Source organism: Lipotes vexillifer, unplaced genomic scaffold, assembly GCF_000442215.2.
Source record: "Lipotes vexillifer unplaced genomic scaffold, Lipotes_vexillifer_v1.1 scaffold689, whole genome shotgun sequence".
NCBI lineage: Eukaryota > Metazoa > Chordata > Mammalia > Artiodactyla > Lipotidae > Lipotes > Lipotes vexillifer.
The window spans coordinates 1,437,230-1,454,433 of record NW_006772359.1 but is presented as its reverse complement, the minus strand read 5'-3'; the positions used below and the strand labels follow the sequence as shown (position 1 = coordinate 1,454,433).

At 36.2% G+C, this 17,204-nt stretch overlaps 1 protein-coding gene across 1 annotated transcript in view; it reads right to left on the bottom strand.

The window, feature by feature from the left end:
• SCAF4 (SR-related CTD associated factor 4) overlaps positions 1–17,204 on the bottom strand; it is a 189,662-nt gene that overhangs the window by 24,017 nt on the left and 148,441 nt on the right. The window contains 8 exon segments of the mRNA XM_007447430.1: positions 411–519; positions 878–1,068; positions 5,638–5,814; positions 6,438–6,577; positions 6,905–7,040; positions 8,171–8,332; positions 9,853–9,897; positions 10,799–10,882. Coding sequence (XP_007447492.1) covers positions 411–519; positions 878–1,068; positions 5,638–5,814; positions 6,438–6,577; positions 6,905–7,040; positions 8,171–8,332; positions 9,853–9,897; positions 10,799–10,882 — 1,044 coding nt within the window.

The window sequence follows — 17,204 nt, the reverse complement described above, 5'->3', positions numbered from 1 at the left end:
ATGGCCGCTGAGCCTGCGCATCTGGAGCCTGTGCTCCGCAACGGGAGAGGCCACGACAGTGAGAGGCCCGTGTACCGCAAAAAAAAAAAAAAGAAGAAGAAAAAAAGGCTTCTCACAAGGGAAATAGCTGTATAACTAAACAGGCCAGTTCCCTGAAATAGAACCACAATGTCTAATTATTTAAACAAAAATGCCTATTAAATTATCGGCATGTAATGTTTAGCATCCTTGTTTTAATTAAAGCAAAAAGCAACTCAAATCAGTTATGTGCTCAACAGCTTTTACTGCAGCTATAGTACTATTTAGCCATGCACACAGCTAAGTAACAGTGGTCTGGGAAGTGCAACCCATATGCTCTAATGAACAGATCTTCAGTTATTAAAACTTAGCTGTAAGAAAAATGCCTCTACCTGATGGTGCACTGGATCCTGCTGTATTGCCATCATTCGAGGTTGAAACTGATCCATGTTTTGGTGCTGGGTATATGCTGGTTGCTGCATGCCATCTCCAGGAAATCCACTAAAAAAGATGAGTAGTCTTCTTTTCACCCATTCGAAAACACATGACTCTTAGCCACATTTATACTACAGAAACTTAAAGAATGCTGTTCAGGAGTTATTAATAATCAAACACTTTACTGAATCATATATTTGCCTGTATTAACTTAAACACAGCATTTTCCCTAAAAGTCATTTTTTATTGTAAATCTGACAGGATCTCCTCTCCATTCAGAAGAAAACCCCAAATACCACAATTAAAAAAAAGAATTTTAAAAGACTATGTGAAGAGTGATTTCGTTATTAAGTGTTACTTGCATTATGCTTTATAATGACTACCAAATATCTATCTGCTGAGGAATCAAAAGAAAGCAACTCACAAGGGTGCCTGTGGAGGAGAAGCAGCAGTCGCAGCAACAGAAGGTACAGCAGCAGCAGGTGCAGGGGGTGCAACAGCAGCAGTAGGTGCTGTGGTGGCAGCGGCGGCGGTAGCGGCGGCAGCACCATCTTCTTTCTTTGATTCTTCCACAGCTTCCGGCTCATCATCGTAATCAAATCTATCAAGTAGCTTCTGGAATAGGTGTGTATGTCAATTTTCCATTTTAAAATTCAGACTGTGATTCACTGAACAAAAAACTTTATAAAAACAGGTATATACCACCATCTATAATCCCGCAATGCTGTCATGTACAATTTCACCTTCCCACATGCCTCTTAGGACCCTAGTTCACAGACAATTTTTACACAAATGCCATTTTGAAAAGACACTTTAAAAAATTCTGTTTTTCTTCCCCAATTCTAAGTACAGTGTTTTCTGACTATTTTCTATATGATTTTATAACTAATTTAGTGGTAGAGAGATTTTACCCATTCATTTTCCCAGACTAAAAACTTTTGGAACTGTGCACATATGAAAATGGGTACACATTTTCAGTCGGCTTTGTAAAATGTACAAAAAGAAAGACCATCTTATCCAATCATTATAAATGCCTACAGAAAAATGTCCATATGCTGCTTGATCGAGAATATGAAAAAGAAAAAAAAGAATGGCACAGATAGGGCAGCAAAGTCTACCTGTGCACTTGCTTCTTTCTTAAAACTTCACAACCCACCTTAGATTACCAGAAACTTTCATTAAAAAAAAAAAAAAACAAAAAAACCAATCAGTGCACTTCACAGGATCACATGTCTAGAAGAAGAGCCGTTTAAAATATGGTTACATTTACTCAGAAAAGAAGGAATGCAAGTAATACAACCACTATTGTTTTGATAGATTATACACAATATTTCATCATCAAAAGAAGCATGCAATGTAGATATAGCTGCTTCTTCTTACAGACAAGGAGACTAAGGCTCGGGTAATTAAGAAGCATAACCAAGACTGTACAGTTAATACATGTACAATTAGGATGTGGACAATGGTCTTTTCTACCTCAAAGCCCTCAGTCTCTGGCATCCAACAAGGCAGTCATTTCTCTCAGGCTGTGCCCTTCCTGCTCATGGATTTCCAACCTCAAATCCCCAAATTTGTATTGTTCTGTGATAGTTCTGCCTGGAAATTCTGGTTCTACTTTATTGGACAACAGATTTTTAAATTAGGAAAGGAAGTCCCCTTCTTGGACAACACTTCTGTTTCTTTCTTCATAATTCTAGGCCACGTGACTAAAAGTTCTTATTATAACCAAGTGATCTAACATGGCCCAGGCACCTTGCTGCTTTACGCACATTAGCTTACTTAACCCTCATGGCAATAAAAAAAATATAGGTACTACCATAGCTCTTTTACAGTGGTACACAGTGAATACTGTAACTCAACATCAAGACAGAGTCAATGACAGGAGCCAAAATTAAAACTTGGGTCGAAACTGCCTACAAAAAAACCACAAAGCCTATGATCTTTGCAGTTTATCGCATATAGACATGTTCCTTAAAGTTTTACGATTTATACCTATTGCTTGGGAGAAGATTTGAAGCAATTAAAAAATTAAACTGAGATCTCTACTATCTAAAGACATTTCTGTTGCTTTTTAGGAAACTGAAGATCTATGAAGCAGCCAAAATAGAAAAACTGTTCCCAGTCACCTGTTTGACTAGCTTAAAATAGACCTTTACAGTCAAAGGAAAAGCACAGAATTCCTTTTTCTAAACTTAAGGTAACTAACAAACATTGGCCACCCCACTTAAGATAAAACACTAGAGGAATTAGTTGCAATTCAAATTAACAACAAAACAAGCATGTCAGTAGCACTGCTATTACTCAACATTTCTTTTTTGGAAGTCCTAGCCACCAGAACAGTAAGAAAAGAAAAAGAAACAGGCCTAGATGTTGAATGGGAAAAGTCAAATTTAGTAGCCTAGAAAATCTAAGAGAACTACTAGAAAACTAAGCTTCTAATACCATGATAATTTACAACATAAAATAAAAATCAGTAGTTTTCCTGTATGGCATTATTGACTAAACAAAAGTGTTATAAAACACTAAACATGAAAACTGAATAAACATCTAAGAATAAATGACACAAGAAATGTACGACATATTAAAAATCTAATAAATTGAGATTCTGTGTAAGAAATTATCAGTACTTCTTAAATTAACCTATAAATTCATAACAATGTATGCTAAAGTTCATCTGGTAAAGTATGCTGTGATGATCAATTATATGTGTCAACTTGGCCAGGTTATGGTGCCCAGTTGTTTGGTCAAAGATTAATATAGGGCTTCCCTGGTGGCGCAGTGGTTGAGAGTCCGCCTGCTGATGCAGGGGACGCGGGTTCGTGCCCCGGACCGGGAAGATCCCACACGCCGCAGAGTGGCTGGGCCCGTGAGCCATGGCTGCTGAGCTTGCGTGTCCGGAGCCTGTGCTCTGCAACGGGAGAGGCCACAACAGTGAGAGGCCCGCGTATCGCAAAAAAAAAAAAAAAAGATTAATATAGATGTTGCTGTGAAGGTATTTTAAAAATGTGATTAACAGGGAATTATTCCCTGGTGGTCCAATGGTTGGGACCCTGCATTTTCACTGCCATGGGCCCAGGTTCAATCCTTGGTTGGGGATCCCCACAAACCACATGTGCATGGCCAAAAACAAACAAACAAACGAACAAAACAAAATAAAGAAAACATTGGGAATTCCCTGGCGGTACAGTGGTTAGGACTCTGTGTTCTCAGGGCCTGGGTTCAATCCCTAGTTGGGTACTAAGGTCCCATAAGCTGCATGGTGCAACAAGGGAAAAACAAGTGATTAACATTTAAATTAGTAGACTATGAATAAAGAAATACACTATAATGTGGGTGTGCCTCAACCAAACATAGGCCTTAAGAGCAAGGACTTAGGTTTAGGTTTCCCAAAAAAGGCATTCTCAAGACAGCAACATGAAAACCTTGCCTTGCAGAATTTAGACTCAAGACTGTAGCATTAACTCTTACCTGAATTTCCAGCCTGCCACTCTGACCTACAAATTTCAAATTTGCCAGCCTCAACAACTGTGTGAGCCTATTCCTTAAAGAAAATCCCTCCCTTTCTCCCCTTTGTGTGTCTGTGTATAACTGGTTCTGCTTCTCTGGAGAACCCTAACACATATGCCCAAGAATAGCCAAAGAATGCCTGAGAAAGAGTAAGGGCAGAGAACACATCTAGAAATGAAATACAAGTTCCAAGTGTTTAAACTGTTATGCTGCAGAAATAAACAAAGATATTAGTGGGACAGAACAGTGTCCAAAGACAGACACAGAAACAAATGGCAATTAAATGTATGACAAAAATTGTGAGAATTGGCTATTTGCAAAACATAAAGAGTTAACTATCTTGAACCATATTCTAAAATAGGTTCTTGATAGAGACAAACATGAAAAACAAAAATATAAGACTACTAGAAGAAAGAGAATTTTTAATACAAGTTCAGGGAGTTTTCCTAATCATAACACAACACAGAAGACTAAAAAACAAAACCACAATACATAACAATTTATGTTCACATATGGATGGGAACATACACAACTCTGTTCAAAGCAGAGTGGAACTGATTTCCCTTTCTACTTTAGAACTTTCTGTATTATTTGCAATTTTTTCCCTAAAAGCATGTACTTCTTTTGTACTCAAAAATTTTATCCAACCTTCTTTTAATAAGTAGTCATTCATAAACCACTAAGATAGAATAGCAAGCAGTAATTATCATATGGATTCTTAATTTGGACTACCAGCAATAAAGTTATTGTACCTTAGAATGTTAGAAAGAATCAAAAATTTTAGAGATGATTAAAAGATACTTCGTTCTAGGATTTTCAAACTTTTGTGGTTTTTGCACTGCAACTTGTAAAATGAGATGCAACTGTATAGTCATAAATCCAGTAAATAGACATGACATAAACAGACAAGAGTGGAGTTGTCTGGGCTAACGTTTCAACAGGAAGCTCTAAGTTGGGCATATTCAGCACATCTAAATCCTTAGTGGCAGCTCCTTAAACATAACAAAGGCCCAACAGAGAAGTTGGAAGACACTCAACCAACCCAAACCCTCATATTATAGATATGGTAACTAATGTTTTTAACAGCAGAAAACAGAGAGCAACTTAAATGTCTATCAATAGGGGAATGGCTACATTGTGATGTGTCTATGTAATGGAATACTCCTAATAAGCACTCAGTAAATGTGTAGATTTACATCTATTAACCTTAACAACAACAAAGAGACAAGAGGATTAATATCAAAACAAGCAAGTTAGAAACAGTGTGTATGTATATATATGTGTATATATATACTAAAAACACACACATATTTTTATATATGCACACACATATATAATGACCAAAAAAGAAAAGCATATATCCAGGAAATTAATTCTGAAAAGATACACAGCAAAATATTACAGTAGTTACCTTCACATATGGGGGTTAATGGTGAATGTTCCCCTGTTTACTTTCCTTTACACTGTTTACTTTTCCTTTATATTGAAAATTGTGCAATGAGTATATATTAGATTTTTAACTAGGAATAATAATCAATGTTTTGATGTCGAGGGGGAAAATCCCTCAAATTACAAAACAACAAAATGAACAAGCCAGAGAAGCTAGAGAAGGGGTAACTTCCACATTCCAAGTTGAGTGATGTAAACAATGGGGTGGGTTATGTGAGAGAAGCATACCTTGTCAAATGCAGTTTTTTGTTCAGGTTGGGGGAAAGCAGCTTTTTGTTCAGGTGGTTGTGTAGGAGCTGTCTTTAACTGAGCTGTGATAGCCTGAACCTGAGCCATCACAGCATTGTCAATGGCGGGAGACTGTGGTTTTGGAGGCTGTTGAAAAGTCTGAAGGATCTGCTGAAGCTTAAAGAATGGGAAGACTGATAAACCACATAATAAAGTATAATCACAGTATCAAAAGTTAATTTACTTAAAAAAAAACCTTAATGGTGACTCAAAATAGCATAGGCACAGAGTAAACTGGAAAAAGGAACCAACCTTTTAATAATGGTTAAGTTTATTGTGAATGAATGTATCAGGGATATAAGATGTGTCACTTAAGGTTAAAAATGTATGCTGATACCCCAACAGTAGAAAATGATGGTCAGAGAAAAGAGAAAATACACTGAATTATGAACAAGGTAAATATGTTTTTTAAAAAAGTGTGAAAAAAAATCATCTCCACCAATCCAAATAATTTTGAAATCATATTGAAATGCCAGAATTGTGAGCAACAATACCACCACTCAGCAGTTCTGCAGTTCTCTCCAAAGGGGTACTGCTATTTCTCAGTGTGCTGTTCCCTTGTTTCCCACATTCCCCCTATTATCCCTATGTAGTATCCCTTCCCTTCCTGGTAAAGGCCTTTCTAGTTGAAAAGTAGAAATATTTCCTCCCCACAATGTGCTCATTAACCAGGAATGAAAAATAAGAACTGACAACAGTACCTAACTGCAAACAATTTAATCTTTGGATAGGCAGTTTACCTGTTGACCTTGAGTTGTCTGAAACAGTTGGGCCACAGCAGCAAAAGCATCAGAGCTGGGCAACTGTGGTACAGTTGGTATGGAGTTTGTAGTGGCTTGTGAGGGTTCAGAAGAAACTTTAACTGGAGGTGGAGGTGAGCCTAAAAAAGAAAAGATCATTAAGCACTCAGTAAACTTTAACTCATAAATATTCCTTTTAATCTCCATTAAGCTTCTTTACTAAAATAATACTGCATTCAGTTTAACATAGAGTAAAAAAATACAGATTATGGTAATACAGCCTATACGGTAACAAGCACTGAATACTTTTATTAGAAATAAGAATTATGGGAAGAAAACTATACCTTCTAAGATGTAAACTCAAGTTCCCTTCTTATAGAAAACTTCCATCACTATAAACAGACTCCAAACACTTCATGCACAAGAAATTATACCATCTTCTAAGCTCACAGATACATCTGCCATACCTTCATTATTAGTAACATTTTCTGTTACTGGGGCGGCATTACTGGTTCCTGCTGCCATGTCCAAAAGCGGTTGAATGATTTCAATTTTGAATACTCCATTTTTTTGCCAAAGGTTCAGCACACGAACTATTTTACTCTGTTATGTGTGAGAAAACATAAATATACAATAAATACTTGCATAAATAATTTATTATACCTCTTACAAAAAGAGGAGGAAAAAAAAAACACCGCAGGCTAATATTTTCATGCTATATCTGTTTCATAAACAGAAAAAAAATCTATCATCAGAATTACAACCTGGTTAAACTACACTAACTGACCTTTCTTCAGTAGTGCAATCTAGAGTAAGAAACAGAAGGGGGGAAAGAAAGAGCAAAGAAATATAACCTAGAGAAGCAAAAGAAATGCATTATAATACTTTTTGTATCTGAAGTTTCCATTATATTTTACTTATGATTACAAAGAAACAACCATTTATTTTAGAGAAGTGAAGAATTTTCTGGGATGACTATAACAGTTAAAATATTTAAGACAATTATTGGCCTGTAATTGTTAGGTGGACTAGTAAATATGAAGGAGATCCAGAGAAAACGTGATATTCATGGTTGTAACTCTTATTTCCTACTCATGGAATGATCTTCTTTTCTCTTGTATATTTTCCCCACAAGAGCATTCCTTCAAGAATATACAGAATCCGTAACACTCAAATTTATATGCTGTTTATTGTATCTCCAGTCTTCATTATTCTGAGTCTACCAGTGCATTTCTCCCACCTATTGGAGTCTAGTTTTCTGTCTATAATGTTTTTCTATCTTTTTATAGTACATAGTAAAACCAGCTATAAATGTGAGGACTTAAATACTGTAGTCTGATTGCTAATGAATACCATTTATGTTCTAGCAGCTCTATATGCTGGGGAAAGCCATCAATTATTGGTCCCTTCCTTTTGGAATAAGCAACAACCTAAGATAAGCATTGCTCTCCTCTACTTGCAGAATTTCTTTACCATTCAACCACAAGAAATCTTTCCAACAATGTCTTCTTAAAGCAAGATTGTGCTCCTTTTATATTTCAACAGTACAACATTCCTGAAGGACTTCCCAAGGAAACAGATATGACTACTATAGGAAAAACTGGGTTTTGTTTCATGATTATCTTTCTAGTAATACAGTAGGCTTTAAATATCTAATATTCATTTAAATAGATTTAAGTAGATACAAAAACAAAACAAGAATACAAGCTTAATTTAAAAATTATAAACTCTACCTTATCTTCAGATGGACAAAGATACAAATATTGGAATGTGGCAGTTATGTTTTTAGAGAATCTTGGCCCAAAAACATCTTTATCAGTTCCAAACTGATGACGAGACTGTCTCACAATTGAGTCGATTACATATAATCCCGGAACCTTGTATTCTGGTTTACACTACAAAGATTAAAGATGTAAATTCAATACAGGAAAAGCAAATCACAATTTGACACCCATTAATCTCACTTTCATGAAACTATATATCCAGGAATTATTTCTATTTAGAAACTACTTGAATGTTTAGTTCTCACTGGCTAGCTTGTCAAATTTCCCACAGGTCTGTACAGAATTGCCATTCTCTTGATACTTCAGACCCCCAATATTCCACTTTTCTCTGATCCCTCTGTCTCCCCACGCACAACTTCCCAGAATCAACATTACTTTACCAATCCCTAAGCCACCTCCATACAAATCCACTTATTATGGATAAATCTCTGCTGTAATTCATCCCGCTCAAAAAAATAATTTTTACCTTTTAAAATGATCAAGATCATTTTAACAACATATCAATTTCAATTCTATTAAAGTACAGTACCAGAGAAACGAAAACTGAAAGGAGAGGTCATTTTTGGCCTTTCAAATTGACAAGGTAAAATGAATAGACACACACCTGCATACATTTCTGGTGGTACAACCTTTATGAAAGATGATTTAGCAATAAAAGTTAAGCCTTATTTGATCCATCAAGTCTATTTCTAGAAATTTATCCTAAGGAAAACAATTAAGATGCCTCTGAATTTTTTCCACACGGCTAGCCACTGAAGTGAAATGGCCAGTAACAGGGAACTGGCTTAGTAAATCGTGAAAAACAACCATATGTTAGAATACTTTGCAGATGTTTATAATAAATTCCGTGGGAAAAGCAGGTTATCCATCAGCCTATGTCTTCATTTTCCTTTTATAAATGTACATGTACATATTAAAACATGAGCAAATATTCATCATAACTGGGGTGGTGGCATATAGGTAATTTTAATTTTTTTCCCGTTTTATTTACTGGTACTTCGATTTGCTACTATAAAAACCTTTATTGACTATACTTTTTGGTCTGTTGGAGCTCTAACTCCTATCTCGCAGCCAGTATTAAATGGCCATGGACCAGAGACACTCCCACACACATTTATTAGAGTGTACTACATGGCATAGCTCCAGGTTGGGGGAGAAGAGAAGGATATCTAAGTAAGTCTCCGTTCTCAGTCCTTTACTGAGAAAGACGTGTGCTAATCACACCATATAATCGTAGAAGTGAAAAACTGTTTAATTATGATGGGAGCAGGGGAAAGTTGGAAAAACTTTAAGAAGTAATTTCATTTGAAGTACTCCAAGATGAGTTAAATGTCAACAGAGTAGACAGGGCAAAGGGGAGAGAAAGCACATCAGGCTCAAGGAAGAGTCCTGTTCAGTAGAGAAGAACTGTTGTTGAATCCTACCTCATAGTAAGTGCTCAAACAGTACTGCTATAAATTTTTGTTTTGTTAGGGAAAAAAAAAACTCTAGTGATTAAAAAGAACTTCTAGTGACAACTTTTCTGTAGAGTGGCTTTAGAAGCAATTATCCAAATTACTATTTACAAAGTAAATTACAAATACTGATCACAACTGATCACAACTAAAATGAGGTAATAAATAAATAATTACCTTTTTGATGAACTTTTCTACTATTTGAACTACATGCTTATAAAGCTGAAAGGAATGAAAAGAAAATCATTATCCAGTTTACATACTTCTACATTTCCTGTAATTAGAAAACACTTAAAAATCTTGAAATTTGCACAATTTGAATTAATTCCCAAGATGATACTGAAAAAACATGGGAAACAATCCATACTCAACCCACAGTCAACAACTGAAAAAATCTTAACAAATCATAAAGAAACTACAAACTAAAACAGAAAACTACAAAAATTCCCCCAAACACAAGGTCTTTTTCTTAGATTTTTAATCAGTAAATCTTCATAAAGTAGTTTATCAAGGAACTTTATGAGAGGGATAAGAACAATGGAACTGGAACTAAATAATGCAGTTTTTAAAGAGACTCACTTATTCAAGGTGTGATTGGGTAAGACATTTACTTTCATGAAGTCCAAGGTTTTTAAATAAAAATGAAGCTAATACTCCACTGATTTATGATAAGAATTAAATGAAAACAAAACAAAAAAACCAAAAAACCCTCTGCCATTCTACTCTCCACTTCAATGAGTTCAACTTTTTTTAGCACCACACACAAAAAAGGCAATTATGTGAGGTGATGGACATGTCAATTGGCTTAATCGAGGTAATCATTTCACAATGTACACGTGTATCAAATCGTGTTCTATTACATTATATTACTGAATTTGTCAATTATACCTCAGTAAAGCTAAAAAATATAAAGGGAAAATATTAACAACAAAACAGGTTTTGAAGTAATATGTTACAATGTACATGCACCATACTGTATTATTATGTACTTTCAGCAAAACCTGGTGAGTGTTCTTCGATTCAGGCCTGAACTAATTCACAAGATGAATTCTCACATTTAACAGTAACATTTTCAAAATTTCAAAAACATTTTCCAAATTAAATATATTTCTTTTACTCTTACCTTAATAGCTTTAATAGCAGCTTTCGTGATGAGAATCATCTTGGCTCGAGAGATGGGAGGCTTCATATCCATAAGTGAAAAGAGCTTAAAAAACAGAAAAAGAGGAAAAAAATGTTTTAATTACAAGTAAAATTAGAGGTTAATCCTTCAGTTCTACAAATATATTTGTAATATATTAACTAAAAGAATAATAAATTTGGGGGGCTTCCCTGGTGGTGCAGTGGTTGAGAGTCCGCCTGCCAATAACCGCAAAAAAAAAAAAAAAATTTTGGAACTAAGTTTAATAATTCATCTAGTAAAGAAAAACAAGAGCTTTCCTACATACTGGCATCAGCACTTCGAAAATACAACGGGAAAAAATCATATTAAAAGTAGCAAAAGAGGGGGGGGGAAAGGTAAAATATTTACAAAATCTGTAACAGAAAAAATTACAAAACTTTGCTGGAGAACTCAAAAATGATTTGAGGGCTTCCCTGGTGGCGCAGTGGTTGAGAGTCTGCCTGTTAATGCAGGGACACGGGTTCGAGCCCTGGTCTGGGAGGATTCCCACATGCCATGGAGCAACTAGGCCCGTGAGCCACAACTACTGAGCCTACGTGTCTGGAGCCTGTGCCCTGCAACAAGAGAGGCCACGATAGTGAGAGGCCCGCGCACTGTGATGAAGAGTGGACCCCGCCTGCCATAACTAGAGAAAGCCCTCACCCAGAAACAAAGACCAAACACAGCAAAATAAATAAATTAGTTAATAAACTCCTACCCCCAACATCTTCTTTAAAAAAAAAAAAAAAAAAAAAGATTTGAATGGAAACAAACACACCACGTTCCTGTACTGAAAACGGCAATACTGTGACTCAATATTTAATATTTCATTCCAAACCTCATTGAGATTTTGGAGAACTTCAAATAATTCTAACGTTCATTTGGAGAAACACATGTATTACATCAGGCAAGAAATTTAACATGCCATTATAAAGCCTGAATTCACAATTTCTTGATTTAGTCAGGAATAAAAATGACACCATATTTAACAAATCTCACTACATCAAATCCAACAATCAGGTGCTCACAGGAGACTTAACCACACATGCATACTCCTTCCCCCTAAAGTTTAAATCCAACCAAGATATAATGATAGCCCATAGAGGGTTACAAAGATAAAAGACATTAAGCTTATATCTAGTTTCTTAAATTCTTGTTTTTGTTTTGTTTTAATCATAGACACACACATACTCTTCTAAAAATACATCTTGAAATAAGTTTCAGGGCTTCTTGAGCATTATCAACCTTATATGAACCATGTTTCCATTTCTTTCTAATTAATGTTGGTATTTCAAATATGGAACCCCTAAGACATAGACCATCTTTACTAGACCACTACTAAGAGGCTACCCTAAAGAACAAAAGTCTCCTTTCCCAGAATAAATAGCCCTACCTAGCGACATACCTTAAATTGCCTGGCAACAGAATTTTCACAGCTTTTCGAAACTACAGACACAATGGACTACAGACAACGGTAACAGTAATTTTTAGAAAAAGTATGCAATGAAAGATATAATCAATTTAAGAACCAGATACACACCCTGCCTAAGAGAAAGGTAGAATTTTTCCATAAATAATACTAAGATACAGAAAATGGGAAAAACACAAAGATATTAACGCAGAAATTCATTTTTTAAAAAGCAATTAAGTAAATACGGTCATTCTTTATCATTTTATTTACCAACATAATTAAAATTCTCCTTGAGAATAAAAGCTCACTAATTGAAAAACAATTAGAAAGGAGACTAATCTTTGAAACTATAAAGACCAATGAGAAAATATGAAATGATTTAAAATATTTCAACTTCAACACAAACTGAAAAATATCAACACTGCATGAAATATACAGCACACATTTTATAAAAGGGCATGTTCTGCCCATTTCTAAGTTATAAAAGTTATTAAGACAGTTGTTTATTGCCGTGGTTCTATTTCCTCCTCTGGACCTTAAAGCAGAGAAAGGGGAGACAAAAAAGTTTACACATGGATCTTAAGAATAAGTTAACAGTGGGACTTCCCTGGTGGCACAGTGGTTAAGAATCCGCCTGCCAGTGCAGGGCACATGGGTTCAATCCCTGGTCTGGGAAGATCCCACATGCCGCAGAGCAGCTAATGAGCCTGTGCACCACAACTACTGAGCCTGCGAGCCACAACTACTGAGCCCACATGCCACAACTACTGAAGCCCACGCGCCTAGAGCCCGTGCTCCACAACAAGAGAAACCACCGCAGTGAGAAGTCCGAGCACCACAACAAAGAGTAGCCCCCGCTCGCCGCAACTAGAAAAAGCCCACGCGCAGCAACAAATACCCAACACAGCCAAAAAAAAAAAAAAAAAAAAAAAAAAAAAAGAATAAGCAACAGTGAGAACTACTTCTCTGGCCATTAAAAGCTTAGAGACTCATATTTCAATGAAGCCTAAGCCAGAGCTAATATTCATTTAATGTCCCAAATAGCACTTCTTGATTATTTCCGCAGTAGGGAACTCCCCATATTAAAACAAAACAAAACAAAACAGACAACTGAGCACAGAAGACAGACCAGTGGTATCTTCTGATGAAACGCTCCACAGTCTATACTTAAATCATAATTTATTTAAAAGAATTAAAGTACAGACTACAGGCAATAGAACAGCAAGAGAGCATTCAAGTGCTACCATCTAAGAGATAGAGGAAGGGTGTTTATTCCACTAAAGAAGGCACAACTCAGGAAAAGAGGAGGGAACCAACACTGAGTGCTTATGTATAAGGAAGAATTACCTTTGGTGGTACATTATCTTATTTAATCATATTAACAATTAACATAGATTGTTACACCTATTTTGAGATGATACCCAAAGGGATTGCATCTGTTTTCGGATGATGCCCAGGGAACGGGTCTGGACTAGAATTTTTTGATTTTAAAGCTTACAATCCTTAATAGCATAGTCATCTCCTTGTACGATTGCTGCTTATTGACTAAATACATGCAGAGACCATTAACTATGATGCGGAACACAGACAAAATATCAAGTAGGCATCTGTGCCTGTCTATATGTATACTGTATTGATTCAGGGATAATGATAAGACATAATGAATTTAATTTGGGATGCCTACTGAATATTCAGGTAGAGATTTCAGCAGACTGGAAAATGCATCTTGAACAAAGAGGTTCTGCTAGAAACTGAAAGGTCACAGAATCAAAGCCATGAGGATGAGTAAGACGAGAACAAAGATGATATAATTAACTAGGGTATACCAAATATTTCAATGTGGTACAGAGAAGGGAGTTGCACAAAGGGAACACCAGGAAAATAACAGAAATTAAAGGTATTTGGCAAGGTCAAATGCTATAAATTAGTTTTTGTGTATGAACGACTAGTATATCATCTGCAACAGGGCAGGTGCTCAATAAACATCACTAGGTGCAGTGTTCTCCCTGTTATTACAGATCTGCATTCAGAATTAATGTAATCTGTCAAAGAAAACAAATGTGTCAAAGCAGCCAGAGAAAACCATGCAACTCTCTTATATAAAATAATAGCTGCAGTAGGACCCAAAAGGTACAAAACCTCCTTAGAAAGCCTTAGTAAGAAAAAAATACTTGTCAGCAACAGATATGAGTTTGTCTTTTTGCTGTCACCAGCTAAGTAACTATTAGAAAATACTAAATATGAACACTGCTCTGCTGGGTGCCTGATTTACAAGTATTCTAAAAATTATGAAGAATCACTCACAATGATCCCTTATATCAATAAAGAACAGCTTCAAAAGAAGATAAGGAAGGAGCATATTTGGCCATGACACCTGTAGAATTCATAGTGTTTGGGGGTTAGTCAAAGTAACATGATACTCTGCTATTTATTAACAGTATAAACGTCGACAAGTTTAGTTAACCTTTTCTAAATATCAAGGATTTCTGAAATCTGAGAAAAAGGATTAATAGCACTCACTTCACTGTTAAGACTGTTAAGATTAAATGAGATAATGTATATAAATCTCTTAGCCTAGTACCTGACATATAAATGGCTCAGTAAATAGAGGTATATAATGCCCTGGGAATCTTGACACACACCTCGAGTTTAATTTTTTGTTATGGCTTACCATAATACCTTTTTTGTATTACATCTACTATTCAAGTGCTGACTGAATTTAGAGAAATTTTCTCTATACGGAAAATACAGTAGTATCAAAGAGTTTTAAAGCTGTATAGCACCTTAGTATGTAATCCAGTACTCATACCAAATTCAGAACTGCTTTCACAATACACCCGGCAGGTCCCACATTAGTCCACAGGCTTAATAACTAACTCATAACTAACCTGCCCCAGTGGTTACAGCAGTCTTCTTTGTACTGACCCCAAATCTCCCTTCTGATAACCTTCCCTCCCTCTCCTGTTCTAGTTTTGCTCTGGAGCACAGAACAACAGTGATCTTTCTCATGTGATAAAATAAATGTTATAACTAAGCATGTTTCCCTTTCTCTTACCTTCTTCAACTACTAGCCAAATGATATGATTCCTAGATGCGACTATCCTGGCTAATTCCTTTTAAGTATAATAAACCAAATATATTTGGTTTATTTGGCCCGGATATATTCCTGTAGAATCTAGTGGATTGTCTTTTGTATTAGTTTCCTATTCCTGCAGTAACACATTACCTTAAAACAACACTTTTGGAAGTCAGAATCTCCAGACTTCCCTGGTGGTGCAGTGTTTAAGCATCTGCCTGCCAATGCAGGGGACATGGGTTCGAGCCTTGGTCCGGGAAGATCCCACATGCCGCAGAGCAACTAAGCCTGCGTGCCACAACTACTGAGGCCTGCACGCCTAGAGCCTGCGCTCCGCAATGAGAAGCCACCGCAAAGAGAAGCCCATGCACTGCAAGGAAGAGTAGCCTCCGCTCACCGTAACTACAGGAAGCCTGCACGGCAACAAAGACCCAACACAGCCAAAAATAAATAAATTTAAAAATAAATAAAACTGTTACCTTGTTTTAAAAAAAAAGCATCTCACTAGTCTGAAACCAAGGTGTTGGCAGGGCTGCCTTCGTTCTGGGCGCTCTAGGTCAAAATCTATTTCTTGCCTTTTCTAGCCAAAGTGTGCCTAAATTCCTTTGGCTCATAGCTGCTTCTTCCATCTTCAAAGCTGGCAGCACAGCATCTTCTCTCTTCCCTAACCTCTGCTTCCATGTCAGAGCACTTTCTCTGACTTTCCTGCTTCTCTCAAGGAAGGACCCTTGGGGTTACACTGGGTTCATCCAGATAATGCAGGATAATTAACTCAACTCAAACCCTTAATCACATCTGCAAAGTCTCTTTTGCCAGGTAAGGAAACATATTCACAGGTTCTAGGATTCAGAACATGGACATCCTGGGGTAGGGGAGATCATTTATTATTTTTTAAAAATAGTGCTTAATTATTAACTCACATTTATAATCAACTGAAACCCTCAGACTGTTTTCACTGGAATCTTTATCAAAACTAGATCTTCATGTTGATTTTATGTTGGCTTCTGACATCCCTTTCAATCTACTTAGGTAGTCTGGAAATGATTTTCTGTTTTCAGTGTAGCAGCTATTCCAATCAGTTTGTAAATTTCACGAACTACTTTATATGGCTTCCTCCAACCCCATGGTTTTTTAAAAATTAAAAACAGGACCTACTTGTAGGATGACCTTATCTGATATTCCTTGGGCCCTGCCAGTCAGCTAAAATTCACTTAACAATACTCTCATCCTATCTATGTATTTTTAAAATTTATTCAGGATGAAATCATGACAAATATCTTTCTGAAATATTTGGTTTAAAGTCATCACTAGACAAACTTTACAAAAGAAAAATGTTTAATTTGGCCTGTGAGAATCTGTTCTGGCTCCTAGTGACTAGATATCTCTGGACAGAATCTCTTTCAATGGGATACTTAACCCCTACCTTACCCCCACTTAAACTTTTAAGTATTTGCTTTCCTTAATTTTATTTTATAATGAATTACACTGATTATATCTAGTATTCCTTCCTTTGCTATTATGACCTCCAAGATGACAAATTCTGGCTTAAGCTCCTGTTATTAATAATTAATTACAAAGTTCAATTTAAGGAAAAAATTTGAATGCTTTCAAAAAGAAATACATACACTCACAGTAACAGGGGGGTACTCAAATCTCCCTTCTGACAGATGAAGATATCGAAGTGTTTAAGCCTACAGTCTTCCCTCCTCTTTCGTTCATTTGACTCATCAAATCTGATACACTGGCTTCAACCAAATCAAGAGTTAAAGCCAACATAACTTAAATGTTTGCTTGTAAAATATATTTTATAAAACTACACATTAGGGCTTCCCTGGTGGCGCAGTAGTTGAGAGTCCGCCTGCCGATGCAGGGGACGCAGG